The sequence below is a fragment of the Schistocerca nitens genome, chromosome 9, assembly GCF_023898315.1.
Source record: "Schistocerca nitens isolate TAMUIC-IGC-003100 chromosome 9, iqSchNite1.1, whole genome shotgun sequence".
In the NCBI taxonomy this organism is placed as follows: Eukaryota; Metazoa; Arthropoda; class Insecta; order Orthoptera; family Acrididae; genus Schistocerca; species Schistocerca nitens.
In genome coordinates this window covers 329,442,482-329,468,847 of record NC_064622.1, presented here as the reverse complement: position 1 = coordinate 329,468,847, position 26,366 = coordinate 329,442,482, and the positions used below count along the sequence as shown (strand labels likewise).

At 41.9% G+C, this 26,366-nt stretch overlaps 1 protein-coding gene across 2 annotated transcripts in view; it reads right to left on the bottom strand.

Annotated features, from left to right (window-relative positions):
* Positions 1–26,366, bottom strand: part of LOC126203681 (zinc finger FYVE domain-containing protein 21-like) — a 57,332-nt gene that overhangs the window by 17,316 nt on the left and 13,650 nt on the right. For both annotated transcript variants that reach the window (XM_049938046.1, XM_049938047.1), the window contains one exon: positions 6,048–6,142. In XM_049938046.1, the coding sequence (XP_049794003.1) occupies positions 6,048–6,142 (95 nt within the window). The remainder of the gene's footprint in view (positions 1–6,047; positions 6,143–26,366) is intronic.

Here is a 26,366-nt window from a genome sequence, read left to right as displayed (position 1 = left end):
TGAGATATAGAATATTTATATCCATTTTTCTTTTTATGGTATTATTCACAAATTATTATTGTCTTCTGTCATGCTTTTATTTCTTCATGACTTCCCATGAATTAAAATTACATACAATATAACAATCAACAATGTACTGTTGAAAAGAGTTTTTTTTTTTTCTTCCCCATCTGCTTGTATAGCAGAGTTGAATTTGTGCATGGACATGGATGACCCAACGAGATCAGTACTTGGGAAATGGGAACTGCACACTGATCTTTTGATGACAGCTATTTGAAAACATTAGCAGGAGCAAGAGGTGTCATAAAGGACATGGTTGTATTTTGCAGCTCATGAGAGACAATTATTATCTTCCTCATCCACCACTGATTGTCATACACAAAAGAAATGAAGTGGCTCACTTCAAGGTCTTCTAATGGATACTGTGGTCTCTGCATCTCACTCATAGTAATAGGCTGCATTTCATGGAGAACCATTCTTGCAATGTATGTGCCACTCCAGGATGCAACCCAATAGTGTCTTGATTGAATTCCTACAACAGGCTTCATAGCAGATCACTCTTCTCTCTTTTTTAAATGGAATTCCCTTAATGTACTTTCATTTAGAATTCAGAGTTTCATGTGTGTTACTAATGTTGACATGGTGTGTACAAATCCATTAGCATCTCTTATATCATCAACAGCTTCATGCTGGAGATTAAATCTTGTTGCAAGATGTTTACAGAGACCTTCTACCCTGTCCGATGAACTTTTTCCATCACCTGTTACTAAAAAAATACCTTTTTCGCCTTAATTCCTGCACTACAGTATTGACCAAACTCATAAGGGTGAAAACGGTTTTTAAAATGAGATGCTGCACCATCATTCACATACACATGTTTAGGAAATGCATGGCCTCTAGATGCTATGTCATCAATTTTCATGCTGACAGTGTAGCATGCATGTGTACTGCCACTTATGAGATCACTGACAGTAAGAAGACAGTGTGATGTTCCAAGGAAGTGAGTAACACATGTGAATATTGATACCTGTGATGCGTACCAGTGGTAACTTTGAATTTCATTCTGCAAAGCAACAGACCAGTTCTCAGCAAAGTCGAAATGAAGAACTAATGCATCAATATTCTGGGATGTGGCTGATTTTACTTCTGCTATGACCTGTCTCCAAAACCTCCAGATATGATGGTGAGCTATTACTTTCATGACCCAATGCCTAACCTTTGTAACAAACTTCTGTGGCTCTCCTCCCTCACACAATGCATAGGTTTCATCATTATCAGTATCCATAAGGAGTAATGCTTTAATAACAGTCACCACTTCAGCACCAGGACACATTGCACACTCCTGCCACCAACATTTATCTGCGGCTCTTGACATATACAGAAAAGCATCAGGTCCATCTCTGTTTACTTCTTTCCTGTGACACTGCTTATATCAAAACAAACAAATTTCAAATTAGTGCACCCTAAACACATATGCATACTTCCTTCACTGGCGGGCATTTTACCCATTTTGGTCGTAAGGGGAAGAATTTTGTGAGACCAATTTTTAAATTCAGATTCTCCTTTTTCATTAGGAGATATGCTTCTCTTATTGATCTTTTCACATATATTTTTACTTTTTTAACTTTTTCACCATTTTCACTAACAGAGATAACATCAGCCTAGTTAGGACTTTGCCTGCTGCAATCTTTGTCATCACTTAGGTAATATTCCAGAGCAACAGTATCATCTTGCAACGGATGCCCACAATAAGAATCTGGGCGTGCCCAAGTACCTCTATCATTCTTTATTTTACCTTTTGAGTTTAAATAATGTGAAGAAGTGGGTAAGCATTTCTGTAACTTCTGCTTACAGTAGCTACCTGGCATCAGTGTCAGTAACTGTACCTTCTCAGCATAGGTGGCAGCTGAGATAGCAGTATTTAGGTTCTGAAACCACATATCACATTTCATGCACATATCACTATCTTCAGTTTCTGCACAAAGTGCATCTACATTACACATTTCATAAAGTTTTGAAGATGTTGCTTGTGTAAACCTTGTTTCAATTTCTTTCACTTTTCTTTTTATCTGCACTGTCGTCTTCAGTTTCGCATTCAGGTGATGGTGATCATGCAGGTGGGTTGTCACTAAATTTCTTCACATAGCGAGTGTAGTGCAGCTGTAGTGAGTGTCGCAATTCCTGCACAATGAATCATTCCTCGAGGACCATGATATTCCTGTAATACCTCTGACAGATTTCCAACACCTCTTTTCTGAAACACTACCTTATTGTGTCTTTTTTTCATAGTCCACACACCTCACTCTTTCACTACTGTATTTCCTCACTGACACTGTATATAACAAAAAGTTCGAACCAAACACAACACTCGATGCAGAATGGATTACATGCAAATTGTCACTCATTTTTTATAAATAAAAGAGCCTGGAAACAGTGTTGCCAACATGCATATTTTACACTAGAAATTCAGTGATGTGAAATATGCAGAGTGCTGAAAAATTTTTGAAACTTTACACACAAAAATATTTTCCACTGTCTCTGTATTGACAACTAACATATCAACCACACAATATTTTGTATAATTCTCAAAAGTTTTTGGATGGCGTTTTTCGAGTAAATAATTCATAAATACTTATAAATATGAAAATTTTTACATTTTTAGTAATACATATGTACATAATAAAGACAGCTGGAGCAGAGGAGATACTGCTTACAATTACATCAGTCATATCTGGTAACATGACAGAAAAGATAGCATTCTGTGACTTTCCAAATTAAAAAAAAAAAAAATTTAGTGGAAAAATTAACTTAAATTTCATATTTTCATCTTAAATTTGTAAGTTAAAGAAAGTCCATAAGTGTGTGGGTGTCAACTAAATTTAAACACACTAAGAGGGGGCTTTAATGCAAAACATCTGCCAGGTCTAAAGTACTTTTGGTTTATTTACAAAATAAACATTTTTCAAAGGGCGCTACCATTTACAAAAATTAAGACAAAACAAAAATACTTTATTTGTTAACACTTATGATATAGAGGTCTAAAATATAATTTTTACAGAGAAATTCATGACCATGAGTTACATGATGTTATTGTAACAGTACAGTTGTAAAATGAAACTAACTGTGCATTATGCTTTATTACATATGGGAATATCTTTTAAATAAGAGTGTGTGAGAGATCAACAATACTCATCACACAGAGAAAACACTGAGTAGCAGACTACATGTATTCTGCATTTTCACAGCACTCTACAAGCTATCCATGCAAATTTGGATCACTGTTTGCATCATTGCACCCTGCATTACAGCATCAAGTTCACCCAAGTCCCTACCTGCATGAATATATGCTTTGCACGTTAAGATCATCCAGTAGGACATGATTCACATGATGAGCTCAAGAGAACATCATCAAGTATGTAACAATCCTTTATCTGGTAATAAAGTACCCTTTAGAACAAAATACAAACCACATTAATATAAACCCTGTTGGCATGAATGCTGCTTCTATTTTACTGATAAAAGGTGCTCCAACAGGTTGTTTTTATGGCAGTGTACTTTATCAGCCATGACTTTTATAAAATTTACTTGTACAGCAGAGATAGCAGTGTACTGCCAAGTGAGACTATGACCTCAACTGTGTCTCATTACATGAGGCACATGTATTATACATAGGGAAAACATGCAGCATCAAGATGTTAGAATCACACCACTAACGAATTTCTTTTGCTACTGCAGTGAATGTAGCTTAACACTTGCGGGAAAAAATGACACTATTAAAAAAATAGGGAAAATCTTACTATGTGTTATGCACTACTCCATAACAGTTATTGAGTTCCAGCAGGCTGTATGCTGTCCCTAGATCTGGGTGATTTGTTCCTACAAACGGAAGCAGTTCTCAGGATTTCTTTTCAGCCATAGAAGTAAGAGCATAGATATTATGTCAATTAGTGAACTGTTCCTCCTAACTAATTTCTCGGGTTTTCTGGGATGATTTCTACAAGATATATAGATACAGAACTTCTACAAGATTTACATTTCGGTTGATTGTGATGTTTCCCTAAACCATGTATCTAAAAATTATAAAAAAAATACCTAGTCATCTTCATCAGTCACTGCAAGTTATGCATTTGCTGATTGGACTCCAACAGGATTATGAGAGATAGCCAGCATTGCACAGCCATGATCCTTTAAGAATTAAAAATGTCGAGACAAATGTTATGAAATGCTGATACCAGAAAACAAATGTGACATGTAACTATGTGCCTGGAAGGTACTGTGAATCAAAGTTAGGCTTAAACAGCAGTATGTTGTTAACAATAACACACAGCCTGACAGGATCCAGATAGTGACTACAGCCAAAATAATTAAACTGAGAAAGACTACTACATCAATCACCAAAATACTGGTCCCAAAATTGGATCAACAGGTCTACAGTTTTACACATTTCCATGGTAAATATGTGGTGTTCAGTGTTCCTCACCTCCACTGATGTGGAATGGTGTGCTTTTGACAATAATGCAGAATCCAAATCCAATTTCATGAAATTACAACAATTTAAAAACATCTGAGATATAATCTATTTTGAATGATGATATTTGGGCTAAAGTCTACAACAAGGGACAATGCCAGACAGGGCAGTTTCCCTCTAAAGCACACGATTTGGCAACTTCTCGTTCCTAACTAACTAAATAATCCACATAAAACTAGCTAAAACTGAACATGTTGGAACAGGTATGTTCCTCACAGACACAATGAATAACGTTTACAATAGGTTAAGACAATTAACTAAATACTACAAGGATCATTTAAATAATTTCATAAATTAATAGTTCTCTGCAATACCTGAAGCCATACACAGTATTGATGCCACTTACTAATACAACACATACTAAAGAAAATAGTGCTGCCACAAGGTGCAGTAAGACTAGCATCCTTAGTACCGATTTGCCCAGAAAATAAACACACTATATACAGTTCAACAGTAGCATGGAGACACAAAATAAAGTCACTAACTTGTCACCTCGAGCTATCAACAAACGTTTTAATATTGTGAGAAGCAGAGAAAGAAAAATGTCATCACAAGCCATGGGACAGACAAATGTCTCTTACAGAGAAATTGGCAGGGCAGGATTCTGTAGAATGATACACAGTCTTCTCGTGAACATACCAGCCACGATTGGCAGGAGCTCAAACCCTGGCTACTACCTAAGTGGGAACATGCATTTGCCTGTTGGATAGAAAGTCTTGCGGTGCGATGCACTGCTGTATATACCAAGCTGCGCTGTAGTTGTAAAGGTGTAGGCGTAAAGATGGTATAACTTCTCAACAAATGCCCAAGAATGAACTTGGTATCATGTACTGCGCTATTAGAGATACAAAGTCCAGAGCTACCTAACACATCCATTGCAGAGCTTGCATGAGACTGAACTCCAGTGCTCTTGTCTTGAAGAGTGAGGTTAAGACAACGGAAGCTTATCTAGATCTGAAGCTACTGTCTTGGCGCCATTAGCCAGTGACCATAGTAGACAGGTGTCCCATCACATGACAAAGAAAGAGCCTTGCTGCATCAAGCAACAGCCAAAGCAAGCCAGATGCATATAAAATGGGGCCAGACTGCTAAAATCAATGTGCAGTGAAGTGCCACCATAGTAGGATGTTTTTAAGGTAACCAATGAAAGACAAACCATTCAATACAGTGGGCTGAAGGACAAAGAGAGATCTAGGTTAGGCTGAAAGGTTACACTTTGACTGAGAACATGAAAAGCCAATGGAGTGATATGATGGGACGCTCGGCTACATTTAGCAAAAAGTTAACAACGAGCTGTTGACCCATTCCCATCTGTTCTTGTTACACCTCTAAGTGTGCACTTGCCAAAATTGCTATGCTAAATATGGAAGTAATGGCACTGCTCCTGGTCTAGACTTTTACCTATGATTAGTGGCTTAAAAAACTATTTTTATTAGTTTGTGCATCCAGACATGCAGTGTTACTATGAAACCAAATCTGCAATATAGCAGCTTCCAACCACATAATGACAGTTCCTTACCTGAATCTTGATAACGGGTAACACAGAGTGATTTTATTTCAGAGAGCTTCAATGGTTCTGGTTTGTCTGTTTCATGTCCCTCAAAGAGAAGGTACCTATAAATAACATTATACTATAAGTCACACCACACCATATTTCAATACAGCTTACCAGACAGAAAATTTGCTAGAGGGAGAATTAATTGTGAAACCTACTTCCATCACCACTTTATCAACATAATGGTGATTGGTATTTGACATTATCACATTTCTATTTCATTATGCAATAAATAATATATTATAAATGGGGGAAAGGAACTGTATGAAAAATACTAACAGCTGACATGTACTTGTCCAAGAAAGTTAGGATGTATGATTTAAATTTTATCACAGCAATTCCAAGTATAGGGATAATTCAATAAATAAGTCACAAAATGGGACAGAGACAACAATAATAAACATAATTTCCTGAAATTTATTTTACTTTTCTACCTGTCCACCCTGTACATTCTGACACTTATCCTAACTCCTTGATGGCCAGCAGCAAAGAAGTCTTTTGGTTGCTGTCACAGCCAACATATCTCTTCGGCTATGGTATCATCAGTTTCAAAACACTGGCCACCCAAAGTAAATTTTAGGTACCCAAACAAATGAAAGTCACTTTCTGTAAGAGCATCGTCATCCAGAAGAATTACTCCCTTTGTCAGGATGCCAGACCACTGGAGAAGAATGGCCTGTTGGAATTCCTGCACAGTGGTGCAATATGAGGTGGCATTCTCTGGTTCACTGTGAGACTGGAATGTCATCAGTACGATCCCTTGCATGGCCAGAAACCTGGTGAGCATATAACCTTGTGGGCTGATGAAATGATCTTTAACTTTTTTGCTGTCAGGGAGGTGGAATGTTTCCATTCCATGAACAGTCATTTGGTTTCTGGTTGAAAATGGCAAACATAAGACTCGTGCCCTACAACAGTTCATGTCATGAAGTTCTCCCATTCCTCTGAGTATCGAACGAGGCACTGGAAAGACACACTCATTCGCTTCATTCTGTGTTCCTCAGTTGACTTGTGCAGCACCCACAATGCACAAACTTCATGAAACTTCAACAACTCGTGCATAACGCTATAAGAAGTTCCATGTGAACAGCCTACAGTATGAACTATGTCACTGAGCCTTATAATCATTACAAATGATTTGTTCCACACAATGTGCTGTGGTTTCAGTTGCCACTACAGCAGGGACATCAGGATGCTCCTGGTCTCTGATGCTTTGCCAATCCTTGTTTAACTCCTAGTATCAAATTGAAGACAACTTTCCACAATAGAATATTGTCACCATACATGGGAGGTATTTCAAGATGTACTTCTTTTGTGGAGAGTCTTTTGGCCCCTAAAAATGCACAACCAAATACTGTTCTAATCCTGTACACTCATGCCACACATCAGGCATCTAGCATAGGCTGCCACGTGATGTCCTGCAGTCTCTGTAACAAGCAAACATATACTGCTATCTTCTGGCAAAATATGCACGTGTAATTTAAACACAGTATAAGGAAAGCTAACATTTGTGACTTATTTACTGACTTACCATCATTATCAAAATAAATCTACTACTTCATTTTCTAGTTAAAATAATTTTCAAATCTCCAGTAATCAACGTATGTGCCGGCATAAGATTATTATTGTACAAGACATGATCAAAAAGTAACAGGAATTTTTTTTTATTTTACGGGCTTTATACATCGGATTTGCAATTTTTTTCATCTTGTTGGTACTCATGTTCCTGATGTATGTTAGCATTTTCAGCTGTTTTGAATATTTAGTTTATTGTTGACAGTCAAAAGCTTGTGTGTGTTTTCAAGTGCTCGGCAAGTTTTTACTTTCAAAAAAGGTTGATCAAAGAATCTGCATTACATCTGTTTGGAAATGGAATAAAGTGCAGCACCACATTCAAAATAATGGCTATGGCTTTTTGCAAATCTTCTACGAGTAAGACAAGAGTTTATGAGTGGTAAAAATGTTTCAAAGAGGGCCAATAAGATGCTGAAGACTATGACTGCCCTGGATGCCCTATCACATCAAATACTGACAACAACGTGTAAAAAGTAAAGAAAATTGTCCTGGAAAATCACCATCAGAGAGGTTGCTGATGATGTCAGTATATTCTTTGGCTCATACCAAACAATTTTTTTCAGATGTTTTGGGCATGAAACTTGTAGCAGCAACATTTTTTCTAAAATTGTTAAATCTCGACCAAAAACGACGTTACATATACATCACTCACAAACTGCTGGATGAAGAAGGTTACAACAGGTGATGAAACATGGGTATATGACATAAAAACCAAGGCCCAATCATCTCAATGGAAACTGCCTGAAGAAGCAAGTCAGAAAAAACTTAGCAAAGTCGATTACATGTGAATGTTGTTCTTACTGTTTTATTCAATTCCAACAGGATAGTGCATCGTGAGTTCCTGCGTTATGGTAGCACTGTCAATACAGAATACCACCTGAAAGTTATGTGCCGTTTGCATGAAGCAGTCTGAAGAAAACAATCAGTATTGCAGCAAAACCATTCATGGAAATTGCATCATGATAATGCTCCTGCTCACACCTCAATACTTGTTCGTGATTTTTTTGGCAGAAAAACAAAATCGTTGTGTTGCCTCAGCCACTGTATTCACCGGACATGGCCCTCTGCAAATTCTATTCCTGAGGCTAAAGAGAACCATGAAACTACATCGTTTTGGCACCATTGATGAGATGAAAACAGAATCACTAAAGGAGTTGAACATCATGTCGAAAAGTGAGTTCCAGAAGTACTTCCAAGATTGGAAAAAGTGCTGCCACAAGTGGGATCTGAGGGGGATTACGTTGAAGGGGACAAAGTTGATGAACAAATAAAGATTCTTTACGATAAGTTAAAATTCCCATTACCTTGTGAGCACATCTCATAATGGTGCCACAAAGTGGTTTCCTCATGAAGCCTACATAACATACACAAATTGCACAATAAAATACTGTTGAAATTAAAGTTACAGTATGTTTGTTATTGCCCAAATCAGATTTAATTTTGCCTTAATAGCTGCATAACATGATAAATATTTAAGAAACAGGGGAAACAGGAATGAACTTTATGACACAGGATGCAACAAAGGGTATGGCGAAACTTTCAGGACCCATTCCTCATAAATAACAGAAATAAATGTTATATCTAAAAACAAAGATGATGTGACTAACCAAACGAAAGCGCTGGCAGGTTGATAGACACACAAACATACACACAAAATTCAAGCTTTCGCAACCAATGGTTGCTTCATCAGGAAAGAGGGAAGGAGAGGGTAGGACGAAAGGATGTGGGTTTTAAGGGAGAGGGTAGGAGTCATTCCAATCCCGGAAGCGGAAAGACTTACCTTAGGGGGAAAAAAGGACAGGTATACACTCGCATACACACACATATCCATCTGCACATACACAGACACAAGCAGACATTTGTAAAGGCAAAGAGTTTGGGCAGAGATGTCAGTTGAGGTGGAAGTAAAGAGGCAAAGATGTTGTTGAAAGACAGGTGAGGTATGAGTGGCGGCAACTTGAAATTAGCGGAGGTTGAGGCCTGGCGGATAACGAGAAGAGAGGATATACTGAAGGGCAAGTTCCCATCTCCAGAGTTCTGACAGGTTGGTGTTAGTGGGAAGTATCCAGATAACCCGGTCGGTGTAACACTGTGCTAAGATGTGCTGGCCGTGCACCAAGGCATGTTTAGCCACAGGGTGATCCTCATTACCAACAAACACTGTCTGCCTGTGTCCATTCATGCGAATGGACAGTTTGTTGCTGGTCATTCCCACATTGAGAGCTTCACAGTGTAGGCAGGTCAGTTGGTAAATTATGTGGGTGCTTTCACACGTGGCTCTGCCTTTGATCGTGTACACCTTCCGGGTTACAGGACTGCAGTAGGTGGTGGTGGGAGGGTGCATGGGACAGGTTTTACACCGGGGCGGTTACAAGGATAGGAGCCAGAGGGTAGGGAAGGTGGTTTGGGGATTTCATAGGGATGAACTAAGAGGTTACGAAGGTTAGGTGGACGGCGGAAAGACACTCTTGGTGGAGTGGGGAGGATTTCATGAAGGATGGATCTCATTTCAGGGCAGGATTTGAGGAAGTCGTATCCCTGCTGGAGAGCCAGATTCAGAGTCTGATCCAGTCCCGGAAAGTATCCTATCACAAGTGGGGCACTTTTGGGATTCTTCTGTGGGAGGTTCTGGGTTTGAGGGGATGAGGAAGTGGCTCTGGTTATTTTCTTCTGTACCAAATCGGGAGGGTAGTTGCGGGATGCGAAAGCTGTTTTCAGGTTGTTGGTGTAATGGTTCAGGGATTCCGGACTGGAGCAGATTCGTTTGCCACGAAAACCTAGGCTGTAGGGAAGGGACCGTTTGATGTGGAATGGGTGGCAGGCTGACTGATCCATCGTCATTCTTCTGGCGGACAAGGGTTCCACGACCGTGGTACTTGATCGTCGGGAGTATCTGGCTGAGGGACACAACACTACTTACGAAGTTTGTCAAGGTAATCCCATTCCTGACGTCCAGGCGGAGCTTCAAAGAATCCTCAGAACCTTAGGCCCCCTACAAAACCTTTCACCTGACTCCATCAACCTCCTGACCCCACCGACACCCCGCACCCCTACCTTCTACCTTCTTCCTAAAATTCACAAACCCAATCATCACGGCTGCCCCATTGTAGCTGGTTACCAAGCCCCCACAGAACGTATCTCTGCCTACGTAGATCAACACATTCAACCCATTACATGCAGTCTCCCATCCTTCATCAAAGACACCAACCACTTTCTCGAACAACTGGAATCCTTACCCAATCTGTTACCCCCCAGAAACCATCCTTGTAACCACTGATGCCACTTCCTTATACACAAATATTCCACACGTTCAGGGCCTCGCTGCGATGGAGCACTTCCTTTCACGCTGATCACCTGCCACCCAACCTAAAACCTCTTTCCTCATTACCTTAGTCAGCTTCATCTTGACCCACAACTTCTTCACTTTTGAAGGCCAGACATACCAACAACTAAAGGGAACAGTCATGGGTGCCAGGATGGCCCCCTCGTATGCCAACCTATCTACGAGTCGCTTTGAGGAAGCCTTCTTGGTTACCCAAGCCTGCCAACCCAAAGTTTGGTACAGATTTATTGATGACATCTTCATGATCTGGACTCACAGTGAAGAAGAACTCCAGAATTTCCTGTCCAATCTCAACTCCTTTGGTTCCATCAGATTCACCTGGTCCTACTCCAAATCCCATGCCACTTTCCTTGACGTTGACCTCCATCTGTCCAATGGCCAGCTTCACACTTTAATATATTTTGTGTGGGATCTACAATTTAAAAACCCTCTCTCACACTGGCCTGATTTAAGCTTCACTGATCAGGATAGTAAAAACATGCGTATGTTAAGGGAATTTTCATTCACAAGGAAGGCTTATCACATTCACACAGTTCAATACTGTTCTATCCTGATTAAATTGAGCTTAACTTAAATTCCATAAGGCAGTGAAGCAATTTCGAAGTCTCGGTGCGACGAAAATTGTCAGTCGATCTCCTGAAAACATTTGTAATAATTATTAACTTTCGGTGATCACATGGGGAAGACCGGAGATCTGCTGGTAAGACCGTTTTAGCCTATTTATTTGAAGTAACTGGATATCTTGAGCATACAAAACGGCAGGTTCGTCCAGTGTAAATCAGACGTTCCCCACTGATCACGTGCAACACAGCGTAGTAAGCAGACACAGTCAATAATAATCAGTTAAATAATACGCGAACACACTTACTTTAGTTTAGTTCATGTATTAAATTCCTTCTCATACAGAATCTCATCAAGATTGCGACTAGCTCAACAATACACACATATACATCCTTCTTTCACAACTCATCAGCAAGAAGACCCCTATTCTTTTCATAAGAGAAAACATAGATAGCAGAGAAGCTATTCCATGGAGTAAATGGACGCTCCAAGGAATAATTGGGCTTGAAACTACTTTGCATTGATAATCAGTAAGATAAGAAGAGATATTTCGAGATATATACTGAGTTATATAATTTATAAATTTTCTGAAAATATCGCGGAGAGACCGCTGCAAGAGACATTACAACACGTCTGTCCACATCAAACCCACCAACAAACGACAGTACCTCCATTATGACAGCTGCCACCCATTCCACATCAAACGGTCCCTTCCCTACAGCCTAGGTCTTCGTGGCAAACGAATCTGCTCCAGTCCGGAATCCCTGAACCATTACACCAACAACCTGAAAACAGCTTTTGCATCCCGCAACTACCCTCCCGACCTGGTACAGAAGAAAATAACCAGAGCCACTTCCTCATACCCTCAAACCCAGAATCTCCCACAGAAGAACCCCAAAAGTGCCCCACTTGTGACAGGATACTTTCTGGGACTGGATCAGACTCTGAATCTGGCTCTCCAGCAGGGATACGACTTCCTCAAATCCTGCCCTGAAATGAGATCCATCCTTCATGAAATCCTCCCCACTCCACCAAGAGTGTCTTTCCGCCGTCCACCTAACCTTCGTAACCTCTTAGTTCATCCCTATGAAATCCCCAAACCACCTTCCCTACCCTCTGGCTCCTATCCTTGTAACCGCCCCGGTGTAAAACCTGTCCCATGCACCCTCCCACCACCACCTACTCCAGTCCTGTAACCCGGAAGGTGTACACGATCAAAGGCAGAGCCATGTGTGAAAGCACCCACGTGATTTACTAACTGACCTGCTTACACTGTGAAGCTCTCAATGTGGGAATGACCAGCAACAAACTGTCCATTCGCATGAATGGACACAGGCAGACAGTGTTTGTTGGTAATGAGGATCACTCTGTGGCTAAACATGCCTTGGTGTACGGCCAGCACATCTTAGCACAGTGTTACACCGACCGGGTTATCTGGATACTTCCCACTAACACCAACCTGTCAGAACTCCGAAGATGGGAACTTGCCCTTCAGTATATCCTCTCTTCTCGTTACCTGCCAGGCCTCAACCTCCGCTAATTTCAAGTTGCCGCTGCTCATACCTCACCTGTCATTCAACAACATCTTTGCCTTTGTACTTCCACCTCTACTGACATCTCTGCCCAAACTCTTTGCCTTTACAAATGTCTGCTTGTGTCTGTGTATGTGCAGATGGATACATGTGTGTATGCGAGTGTATACCTGTCCTTTTTCCCCCCTAAGGTAAGTCTTTCCACTCCCGGGATTGGAATGACTCCTACCCTCTCCCTTAAAACCCACATCCTTTCGTCTTTCCCTCTCCTTCCCTCTTTCCTGATGAAGCAACTATTGGCTGCGAAAGCTTGAATTTTGTGTGTATGTTTGTGTTTGTTTGTGTGTCTATCAACCTGCCAGCGCTTTCGTTTGGTAAGTCACATCATCTTTGTTTTTAGATATATTTTCCCACGTGGATTGTTTCCCTCTATTATATTCATATCAGAAAAAAATGTTATATAGACAAGCCCAAAAACATTGTATTTTCATGACCAAATTCATTTCTTAAAACTCTTAATAGAACACTAATCATGGAAAATACAGGAAAGGAATGTATTAGCACACCATATGAAAGTCTTTCTTATATGTTCAATGTTTAAGATTCAGTTTGGAATGATATATGTGTTAACCTGCTATTGACTGAATCCCACAGTGCTGATGTATTCCTGAATTATATATTTGTAACAGATTTTTATATATATTTTCATCATCAGTCTTCTGAATGGTTTGATGTGGTCTTCCACAATTCCCTCTCCTGTGCTGATCTCTTCATCTCAAGTGTAGCACTTTGCTCCCAATGTCCCCATTATTTGCTGGATATCCAGGTTCAAGTCCCAGTGTGGCATACAGTTTTGATCTTCCAGAGAATTTCATTTGCAGGATATATTCAAATCTCTGCCTTCCCCTGCTGTTTTTATCCTCCACAGCTCCACTCAGTACCATGGAAGTTATTCCCCGATGTCTTAATGCATGTACCATCAACCTGTCCCCCCTCCTTGTCAGTGCTACTCATGTTTGTTTCCTCTCTGATTTTGTGGAGAACATCTCCATTTCATTTTATTAGTCCAACTAATTTTCAGTCTCTTTCTATATTTCAAATGCTTCAATTATCTTTTCTTCCATTTGTCCAATAAGCGAAGATTCACTTTTAGACAATATATAAATTTGAGGCCAATGTTTGATACTAATAGACTTCTTTTGGCCGCAAATGCCCTCTTTCAGTGTGCTAATCTGCTTTTTATGTTTTCTCTGCTTCATCAGTCGTGTTATTTTGCTTCCAAGATAGCACAATTCCTTCACTTCGTTTACTTTCTGGTCACCAATTTTGTTGTAAATTTGATCTAATTTCTGCTACTCCTTATTACTTATGTCTTTCTTTGGTCTACCCTCAATCCATATTCAGTACTCATTAAACTGTTCATTTCATTCAAACAATTCTGTAATTCTTCTTGAGTTTCACTGAGGGTAATAATGCCATCAGTGAATCGTATTATTGTTATCCTTCCACTCTAAATTTTAATCCCAAGCCTGAACCTCTCTTTACTTCCATCATTGGTTCTTCATCATGTTGACTAAAGAGCAGGACTAAAAGGCAACACCCCTGTCCTAGACTATTTTTAATCCAAAGACTTTGTTCTTGGTCTTCCATTCCTATTGTTCTCTTTTGGTACTTGCAAAAATTGTACATTACTCATTTTCCCCTAAAGCTTACTCCTAGTTTTCTGAAAATTCTGAACATAATGCACCATTTTATATTGTCAAATACTTTTTGTAGATTGACAAATCCTATGAATTTGTCTTGATTTTTCTTCAGTCTTACCTCCATTATCAAGCTTAACAGTAGAATTGCCTCTCCAGTGCCTTTACGTTTCCTAAAGCCAAAATGACTTATCGAACAGATCCCCAATCTTCTTTTCCATTCTTCTGTATGCTGTTTTTAATAGCAACATGGCTGGATCAGCTGTTAAGCTGATTGTGCAGCAGTTCTTACACTTATCTGCCCTTGCTATCTTCAGGACTGTGTGGATGATATTTCTACAAAATTCTGGTGATTTATGTCTCCAGTCCCACACGTTTTCACACTAACTTGAATAGTCGTTTGGTTGCAATTTCCACCAATAATTTTATAAATTCCAAAGGAATGTAATCTATTTCTTCTGCCTTATTTAACTGCAATTCTTCCAAAGCTCTGTTAAACTATGACTGTAATACTAGATCACATGTCTTTCCTATTGATTCCCATTTCTTCTTGAATCATGTCATTTGAAGAGGCCTTCAATGTACTCTTTCAACCTTCCTGCTCTTTCCTCTACATATAACAGTGAAATTCCTCTTGCACTTTTAATTTTGAAGCCTTTGCTTTTAATTTCAGTGAAGATTTTTTTTATTTTTCTGTATGCAGAATCTCTCCTTCCAATGACCACTTCATTTCAGACTTCTTCAAACTTTTTCTGCAATAATTTCCTGCATTCCCTATTTGTTTCATTCCTAAGTAAAATTACTTTATTTCAGTCTCTTCAAGAGCACTGTTGTACTTACTTTATTTATTTGTTGATCAATTCACACATTTCTTCTGTTACCCAAGTGTTCTTTGGAGTTACCTTCCTTGCACCTTTGTTTGTCTGTCCAACTTCCATCATCATCCTTATTTGACGTGTCCTCTTCAACTGAATTGGTTACTGAGGTATTCATTGCCGCAGTACTTGCAGCCTCAGAGAACTTCAAACATGCATCATCCCTCACACTGATTCTTAAACACAGTTCTCTTAAACTTCAGTCTGCTCTTCATTATTACCAAATTATGATTTGAATGTGTGTCTGGGCATGTGTATGCTTTACAGTCCAATGTCAGACTTCAGAATCTCTCACTGTGATGTAATCCAGCTATCTTCTCGTGTATCCAGGCTTTTTTCAAGTATACCTCCTCATGTGATTTTTGATTAGTATATACACTATCAGTGGCAAAAGATTAAAGGAGAATTCAATTAGTCTTTGTATTCCCTCATTTCTGCTAGCAAGCCCACATTCTCCCATAATTCTGTGTGCTGTTTCTTTGCTTAATTCTTGTTGTTGTTGTCGTCTTCTGTCCAAAGACTGATCTGATGCAGCTCTCTGTGCTACTCTATCCTGTGCAATGCTCATCTCTGAATAACAACTGCAATTTACATCCATCTGAATCTGTTTACTGTATTCATCTCTTGGTCTCACTCTACAATTTTTACCTCCCCCCCCCCCCTCCCTCACATTTCCCTACAGTACTAAACTCATGATCCCTTGATGTCTAAGAATGTGACCTATCAATCAACCCCTTCTTTCATTCGGGTTGTGCCATAATTTTCTTTTCTTCCCAATTCTATTTCATACTGCCTCATTTGTTATGAGATCTATCTGTCTAATATTCTGTAGCATCACACTTCAAAAGCTTCTATTCTCTTTTTGTCTAAACTGTTTATTGATCATGCTTCACTTCCATACATTGCTATCCTTCAAATAAATACTTTCAGAAAGGACTTCCTAACACTTAATCAGTATTTTATGTTAAATTTCTCTTCTTCAGAAATGCTTTTCTTGCCATTGCCCATCTACATTTTATATCCCCTCTACTTTATCTATCGTCAGTTATTTTACTGCCAAATAGCAAAATAGAATCTGCTACTTTAAGAGACTCATTTCTTAATCTAATTCCCCCAGCATAAGCTGATTTAATTCGACTATGTTCCATCATACTTGATCTGCTTTTGCTGACGTTCATCTTATATTCTCCTATCAAGACACAGTCTATCCTGTTCAGCTGCTCTACCAAGGCAGCTGCTGTCTAACAGAATTACAATGTCATCAGCCAACTTCAAAGTTTTTATTTCTTCTCCATGGATTTTAACTCCTGCTCCAAATTTTTCTTTTGTTTCCTTTACTGTTTGCTCAATACACAGACTGAATATCGGGGATAGGCTGCAACTCCGTATCACTACCTATTCAACCACTGCTTTCTTTCATTGCCCCTCAACTCTTAACTGCTGTCTGGTTTCAGTACAAACTGTAAATAGCCTTTTGCTTCCTGTATTTTACCCCTGCTTCCTTCAGATGGTTGATTGGTTGGTTTAAAAGAGAGGAAAGGGTCCAAACTATGAGGTCATCGGCCTCTCGTTCCTAATAAAACAATGCCACGAGTGTGAGAATAAAACAGACGAGACATATAACACAAAACGGAAAGAAAGGAAAGACCACAAAAACAAAGAAAACGCAATGAACACAAAAAAAGAGGACAAGAAAACAACAGAGATGCAAGAAACAGTTAGAAGAGAGTAAAACAAGGAAGCAGATTACAGTGGCTGGCCGACCACAAAAACAAAAACAAAAAGCCAACCACCCAGCAACCCATTAAAACCTACACCCTAAAAGCACTAGAGTGGATGACACAGAGGGACAAAGGACATGCACTAAAACTCAGATCGAATGATAAAACCCATCTTCATGGATGAAACGTAAAACCAAATCAGCCGATGAGGCGTTGTCTGCTAAAATCAATGATAACGAGTTCGGCAACCGAAGATGAAGCCGCAGGGCAGCCAAAGAAGGACAGAGCAGAAGAATATGGGCCACTGTCAACCGGGCGCCGCACCGACACTGAGTTGGGTCTTCACGGCGCAGGAGGTAGGCGTGGGTTGCCCAGGTATGGCCAATGTGGAGCCAGCAGAGAACCACGGAGTCCCTGTGAGAGGCCCTCATCGAGGATTTCCACACATTCATGGTCCCCTTAATGGCTTGCAGTTTGTTGTGTGTAATGAGATTTTGCCATTCCGTCTTCAAAAGCTGAAAAACCTTGCGGCGTAATAACGAACGCAGGTCAGTTGTGGGGATGCTCATCACCAGAAGTGGTTTCCGTGTAGCCTGTTTGGCCAGCCTGTCAGCAAGTTCATTTCCTGGGATTTCGACATGACCAGGGGTCCAGACGAACACCACTGAATGACTCTACCGCTCCAGGGCATAGATGGACTCCTGGATGGACACTACCAAAGATGATTATGGTAGCACTCGTCGATAGTTTTCAGGCTGCTCAAGGAGTCATGTGCATGGTGGTAGCCAGTCAAGGAATATTTTAGGGAAATGGTTTAAAAAATGTAGTTCAAAGGCCCAGTCAAATCTTTACAAGTTTACTCCCAGAGCAACTTACGCTGTGCCTACGTGACATAAGTTGTCTGTCTTTCAAAAACCAAGGCAGTTCTGTCCAGTTAAAGCTGCTGACAAGAGATGCCTTGAGCCCTCTGCTGAAACTGTTAGCGAATTCATGCCATTGGTTTTAGCCAGTAGCGTGCACGGGATGCCGATCACATGTGTGGATGCTCGAGTGGTCTGCGGTGCAGAACACAGTTGCTTCTCTCTCTTGTAATTCAGACCTTGAGCAGAACAGACATATTTTTGAAAGGCCTTTGGATCTGCTTTCATGACCGGCCACCAACGTAAGTTAACATGACCGCTTTCCCTTCCATTACCCATTTCATTTAATTGTTCGATCTCCTAGACTGGCCTAAACCTGCTAACTTCCGACCCTAGGTGCGCCTATTGTACTCCATATATCGAAATACATCCTCTTTATTGTACTTAATTCACTTTTTTGTCATTTAACGGTAGCCCTGGATGCCCACTATTAAATCCTGACCGCTCGACCTCCTGCACACTGCCACTACGAGGCATATTTAACAACCTCCTTCCCCCTTCACTACCATTTTATACATAAACATTGGTGTCAGAAGTTTCTCTCCCCAATATCAAATCACATACTCATTTACAGTCAGTACATAAAAGAAAATACACCCCAGGGCATGAATGGAGATACTGAAATGCACATGAAATGGCCACCAGCTCTGCAGCCATTGGGTAAGGAATGCTGTTCAATATGGCCACCATGAACATAGGCAAAGCCAACGCGACTATCAGCCATCGAGCCATTGGTGTAAACCACTTCAGAGCCCCGGACACATTAAGAATTGAGAGGAAGTGACAGCAGAGAGCTGCAGGGTTAACGGAGTCATTAGGGCCACATGAAAGGTCCAGACGAAGCTGCGGCCGAGGCATACACCATGGAGGCATATGTGAACAGACCTCAAGTAGAGGTGGTAAAGGGAAAGACTCCAGTTCGGAGAGAAGGGGCCGCACTCAAACCGCAATCGTCAGACCCAACCAGGGCCACCAATGCAGGAGAGGGACTGCCGCGGGAGGAAAAGGAGATGGTAATTTGGATGCTCAAGAGAACTATGAATGTGTGTTGCATAACTGGTGAGCAGTTGTGCACATCTGATCGGCAATGGAGGGACTCCAGCCTCCACCAGTGCGCTGGTCACCGGGCTTGTCCTAAAAGTTCCTGTCGCTAGTCGAACCCCGCAGTGGTGCACAGGGTCGAGTGAAGGCAACGCTGAGGGTGCTGCCGAACCATAAACCACACTCCCATAGTCAATTCTGGATTGGACAAGGGCTCTGTAGAGCTGCAGCAGCTTAGAGCAATCTGCACCCCAATTGGTGTTGCTCAGGCAATGGATGGCATTGAGGTGCTGCCAGCACTTCTGCTTAAGCTGATGAAGATGAGGAAACCAAATCAATTGAGCGTCGAAAACCAGTCCTAAGAATCGATATGTCTCTACTACAATGAGTGGATCATCATGGATGTAAAGTTCTGGGTCCAGATGAACAGTATGACACCGACAGAAGTGCATGACACATGACTTTGCGGCTAAAAACTGGTAGCCGTCAGCTAGAGCCCATGACTGTGCCTTGTGGATGGCTCCCTGTAGGCGACGCTCAGCAACACCAGTACTGGTGGAGCAGTACAAAATGCAGAAGTCTTCTGCATACAGAGAAGGTGAGACAGAGGGCCCGACAGCTGCTGCTAGACCGTTAATGGCCACTAAAAATAGAGACACACTCAATACAGAGCCCTGCGGGACTCCATTCTCCTGGATATGGATGGAGTGATGGTAGGCACCAACTTGGACACAGAGAGTATGGAGCAACAGGAAGTTTTGGTTAAAAATAAGGACCAGGCCCCGGAGACCCCACTCATACAACGTGGCAAGGATATGATGTCACCAGGTCGTGTTGTATGCCTTATGTAAGTCAAAAACGACAGCAACCACGTGTTGCTCTCTTTAAAAGGCTGTTCGGATGGCAGACTCAGTGGTAGAGCGACCCTGGCGGAAGCCGCCCTGACATGGAGCCAGAAGGTCACGTGACTCCAGGACCCAACACAACTGCTGACATACCATATGTTCCAGGAGCTTACGAAGAACGTTGCTGATGCTGATGGGCCAATAGCTATCCACATCAAGCTGGTTTTTACTGGGTTTGAGCACCAGAAAGATGGTGCTCTCCTGCCATAGCGATGAGAAGACGCCATCGCACCAGATCTGGTTGAAGACGACGAGGAGATGTCGTTTGTTAGTCAGATGAGAGATGTTTAATTGGCTGTGGATCAAGTCAGGCCCAGGAGCTGTGTCAGGGCAATGTGCAAGGGCACTGAGGAGCTCCCACTCTGTAAATGGGATGTTATAGGATTCACTGTGGTGTGTAGGGAATGAGAGTACGTTCCCTTCCTACCGCCATTTGAGAGTGCGAAAGGCTAGGGGGTGGGGAGGGAAGGGGGGGGGAGGTAATTCTCCGACACAGAGGCTTGAGCAAAGTGCTCATCAATCGGGTTTGTGTCGGTACATTATCTCTCCCAACACTCCTGCTTCCGTCATTTGATAAGCTGGCGAACATGGGCACGGAGCCGTTTAAAGGCTATGAGGTGCTACAGAAAAGGTTGCTGTTTATGCCGCCGTCGAGCTCGCTGACGCTCCTTAATTCCTTCAGCAACTTCCAGTGACCACCAAGGAACTGCCTTATGCCTCGGACACCCTAAAGAGCGAAGGTTCACATTTTCTGCCGCATCACATCGATGTTACCATGTGGGGGAGATTCAACAGTGACAGCAGAGGTGAAAGCTTCCCAGTCTGCCTTGTTTAAAGCCCATCTGGGCAGGCGTCCATGGGCCTGACGCTGGGGCAGTGACAGGCAGATGTGGATGTGGTCACTGCCACATAGGTCATCATGTGCTCTCCAGTGGATAGATGGGAGAAGTCCTGGGCTGCAAATTGATAAATCAATGGCTGAGTAACTACCATGAGCCACACTGAAATGTGTGGCTGCCCCAGTTTTTAAGAGGCAGAGGTCAAACTGAGAAAGTAAAGTTTTCAGATCTCTGCCTCGGCCAGTAAACACTGTGCCACCCCACAAGGGGTTATGGGCGTTAAAATCTCCCAGAAGTAGGAAAGGTTTAGGGAGTTGATCAATCAGTGCAGCTAATGCATTCAGGGGTACTGCACCATCTGGAGGAAGATATACACTGCAGACAATTATTTCCTGTGTCGTCCTTATTGTGACAGCCACAGCTTCAAGAGGGGTTTGAAGGAGCACAAGTTCGCTACAGACTGAGTTTACGACATAAACGCAAACTCCACCTGACACTCGATTATAGTCACTATGGTTCCTGTAATATCCCTAGGGCAGGGGTCCGCATTGCCAGGAACCAAGTCTCCTGGAGGGCAATGAAGATAGCAGGTGTAAAGCTTAACAGTTGCCATAGCTCAGCCAGGGGGTGGAAAAAACCGCCGCAATTCCACTGGAGGATGACGTCATTGTGAGACTGGAAAGGCATGGAACATTCAATGAGGTAGTTTAACCTCAGAGTCACCTGCTGCCACTGACTTATTGCCTGAGCTGTCCATATCCATTGTGTCTAAGGGTCTGGCGAGATCTAGGTCCTCAGCGGACACCAAAATCTCCACCCCATCCTCAGATGCAGTGCTCATAGGTAGCAGTGGTGTGGGTGCCACCGCAATTTCCTTGGTCTTAGGGGGGTCTTCTTTTTGGATTTCTCTCACAGCTCCTTGGGTTTCCCTGGCTGGGAGGACTTCAATGGATCAGTCTCTGGGACTGAGGACAAGAGTGAAGCCCTACAACCAGCTGCTTTTGGGCTCTTCAGCCACTGGCAGGCGTCATCTTTCCAACGAGCAGAAACCTGGGAAGGGAGTAACCCAAGGGACCCCTTCGTAGCGTGAGAAGCAGAAGAACACTTGCGCTCCTCCAGCTTAGAAGTGAGGACGGACGTCCCCGATGGTTGGGGGGGGGGGGGGGGGGGTGTTCCTCCCAAAGTAGGTGGTGCAGGAGCAACAGGGAGCGAAGTGCACCCCCACCATCAAGGGGGCGGGTGTAGTCTTCTGGCTCTGAGAGGTGACTGGGGTCGGCAGAGCTGATAGTGCCCAAAACTGTTGTAGCAGAGGTGTAAGACAATGTCTACGCACAGGATGCAGGCGTTCAAATTTTCTCTTAGCCTCAGTGTAGGACAGTCAGTCCAGGGTCTTGTACTCCATAATTTTTCTTTCTTTCTAGAGAATCCTGCAGCCTGGCAAGCAAGGCGAATGGTGCTCTCTGCAGCTGACACAGATGGGAGATGGGGCACGTGGAGTATTGGGATGTGATGGGTGTCCGCAAAATAGACATGTCATGGAAGTACAGCAGGAAGACATATGGCCGAACTTCCAGCACTTAAAGCACTGCATGTTGTTGTTGTTGTTGTGGTCTTCAGTCCAGAGACTGGTTTGATGCAGCTCTCCATGCTACTCTACCCTGTGCAAGCTTCTTCATCTCCCAGTACCTACTGCAACCTACATCCTTCTGAATCTGCTTAGTGTATTCATCTCTTGGTCTCCCTCTATGATTTTTACCTTCCACGCTGCCCTCCAATACTATACTGGTGATCCCTTGATGCCTCAGAACATGTTCTACCAACCGATCCCTTCTTCTAGTCAAGTTGTGCCACAAACTCCTCCCCAATTCCATTCAATACCTCCTCATTAGTTATATGATCTACCCATCTAATCTTCAGCATTCTTCTGTAGCACCACATTTCGAAAGCTTCTATTCTCTTCTGGTCCAAACTATTTATCGTCCACGTTTCACTGCCATACATGGCTACACTCCATACAAATACTTTCAGAAACAACTTCCTGACACTTAAACCTATACTCGATGTTAACGAATTTCTCTTCTTCAGAAATGCTTTCCTTGCCATTGCCAGTCTACATTTTACATCCTCTCTACTTCGATCATCATCAGTTATTTTGCTCCCCAAATAGCAAAATTCCTTTAATACTTTAAGTGTCTCATTTCCTAATCTAATCCCTCAGCATCACCCGACTTAATTCGACTACATTCCATTATCCTTGTTTTGCTTTTGTTGATGTTCATCTTATATCCTCCTTTCAAGACACTATCCATTCCGTTTAATTGCTCTTCCAGGTCCTTTGCTGTGTGACAGAATTACAATGTCATTGGCAAACCTCAAAGTTTTTATTTCTTCTCCATGGATTTTAATACCTACTCCGAATTTTTCTTTTGTTTCCTTCACTGCTTGCTCAATATAGAGATTGAATAACATTGGGGAGAGGCTACAACCCTGTCTCACTCCCTTCCCAACCACTGCTTCCCTTTCATGTCCCTTGACTCTTATAACTGCCATCTGGTTTCTGTACAAATTGTAAATAGCTGTATTTTACCCCTGCCAACTTCAGAATTTGAAAGAGAGTATTCCAGTCAACATTGTCAAAAGCTTTCTCTAAGTCTACAAATGCTAGGAACGTAGGTTTGCCTTTCCTTAATCTAGCTTCTAAGATAAGTCGTACGGTCAGTATTGCCTCACGTGTTCCGATATTTCTACGGAATCCAAACTGATCTTCCCCAAGGTCGGCTTCTACCTGTTTTTCCATTTGTCTGTATAGAATTCGTGTTAGTATTTTGCAGCCGTGACTTATTAAACTGATAGTTCGGTAATTTTCACATCTGTCAACACCTGATTTCTTTGGGATTGGAATTATTATATTCTTCTTGAAGTCTGACGGAATTTCGCCTGTCTCATACATCTTGCTCACCAGATGGTAGAGTTTTGTCAGGACTGGCTCTCCCAAGGCTGTCAGTAGATCTAATGGAATGTTGTCTACTCCCGGAGCTTTGTTGCGACTCAGGTCTTTCAGTGCTCTGTCAAACTCATCACGCAGTATCATATCTCCCATTTCATCTTCATCTTCATCTACATCCTCTTCCATTTCCATAATATTGTCCTCAAGTACATCGCCCTTGTATAGACTCTCTATACACTCCTTCCACCTTTCTGCTTTCCTTTCTTTGCTTAGAACTGGGTTTCCATCTGAGCTCTTGATATTCATACAAGTGGTTCTCTTTTCTCCAAAGGTCTCTTTAATTTTCCTGTAGGCAGTATCTATCTTACCCCTAGTGAGCTAAGCCTCTACATCCTTACATTTGTCCTCTAGCCATCTCCTTAAATTCCCACCTTTTTGCAGTTTCTTCAGTTTCAATCTGCAGTTCATAACCAATAGATTGTGGTCAGAGTCCATATCTGCCCCTGGAAATGTCTTATAATTTAAAACCTGGTTCCTAAATCTCTGTCTTACCATTATATAATCTATCTGAAACCTATCAGTATCTCCAGGTTTCTTCCATGTATACAATCTTCTTTTACGATTCCTGAACCAAGTGTTAGCTATGATTAGGTTGTGCTCTGTGCATAATTCCACCAGGCGGCTTCCTCTTTCATTTCTACCCCCAATCCATATTCACCTACTATGTTTCCTTCTCTCCCTTTTCCTACTGATGAATTCCAGTCACCCATTACTATTAAATTTTCATCTCCCTTCACTATCTGAATAATTTCTTTCATTTCATCATACATTTCTTCAATTTCTTCGTCATCTGCAGAGCTAGTAGGCATATAAACTTGTACTACTGTGGTAGGCATGGGCTTCGTATCTATCTTGGCCACAATAATATGTTCACTATACTGTTTGTAGTAGCTTACTGCATAGGGCGAGGGATATAGGGCTTTACATGACAGCGGTAGATCACCACCTTTACCTTCTAGGGCAATGTATCACCCTCGAAGGCCAAGATGAAGGCACTGGTGGCAACCTGATTATCTCTCAGACCCCGGTGGACACGCCAAACGAAATGTACACCTCACCACTCTAAATTGGCGTGCAGCTCATCATCAGACGGCAAAAGAAGGTCCCAATAAAATATGATTCCCTGGACCATATTTAAGCTCATATGGGGCGTGATGGTTACAGAAACATCCCCCAGCTTGTCACAAGCGAGTAATGCCCGTGACTGGGCAGACGATGCTGTTTTGATCAAGACTGACTCAGATCTCATTTTGGACAAGCCCTCCACCTCCCCAAACTTGTCCTCTAAATGCTCAACAAAATACTGAGGCTTCATCATCATGAAAGATTCCCCATCAGCTCTCGAACATACAAGGGGCGAATAAGATCTGCGGCCGTCCTTAGCCTAAGGTTCCTCCCATGGTGGGGCCAGGGAGGGTAACTATTTGGGGTCATACTTCTGTGCGCTGAATTGAGCTCGTGAACGCTCAGAGTCTGCTGGTGTTCGACCACCAGCAAGAGATGATGGACTATGCTTCATCACATGTCATCTGCCCTGATGCCACCCACTCTGAGCAGGGGCCCGCCCACGGGCGCCACCCAGCTACTGCTAAGGCCACCTGGCAGGATGGCCATTGCTGGGAGTCCCGATGCCCCATGGGGATGGGCATCTACCCCTTGGCATACGTGGGGAGTTAACGGCACAGGCATCAGCAGAGCGATCCCTGTGTGGTCAGGAGGCTACAACCAACAGGGTACATGGCGGCCCCACCACAACAGACTAGCTAGTTTGCAGATGACATGCTGTCAAAAAACGACGAAAACGGGCACTAAAAGCAATAGTTTAATCAACAATGTAATTTTAAGGTGAATGTCCAAACAAAATGAAGAAAATTGCAAATATTGTATTTCTTAGGCCTACAATAGTTAAATTATTGCAAATGTGATATTGTACTTTACAAAAAATAAAAGTTAAACCACAGAAGATGACACATTGGTGTCGAGACTTGTCTGGGGAAATATAAAAATAAACTAGTTTGTGTTTGCATAAGGCTGATTTCCGAAATAGCCCAGTTTTTAAATCGCAAACGTGGAAGAACGAGAAGAGGAGCTTCAAAACTTAGTACAATAAATAAATATCACATCTACAAAATTACTGATACAGCTATATTATTTGAAGTTAAAGGGCAATTTTCCAACTTCCAAAACTATTACTTCCAAACACAACTTCATCTGTTTTTGTATGTTAATTAAATATGTAATAAAACTGATTTGCCTGGTTCCTT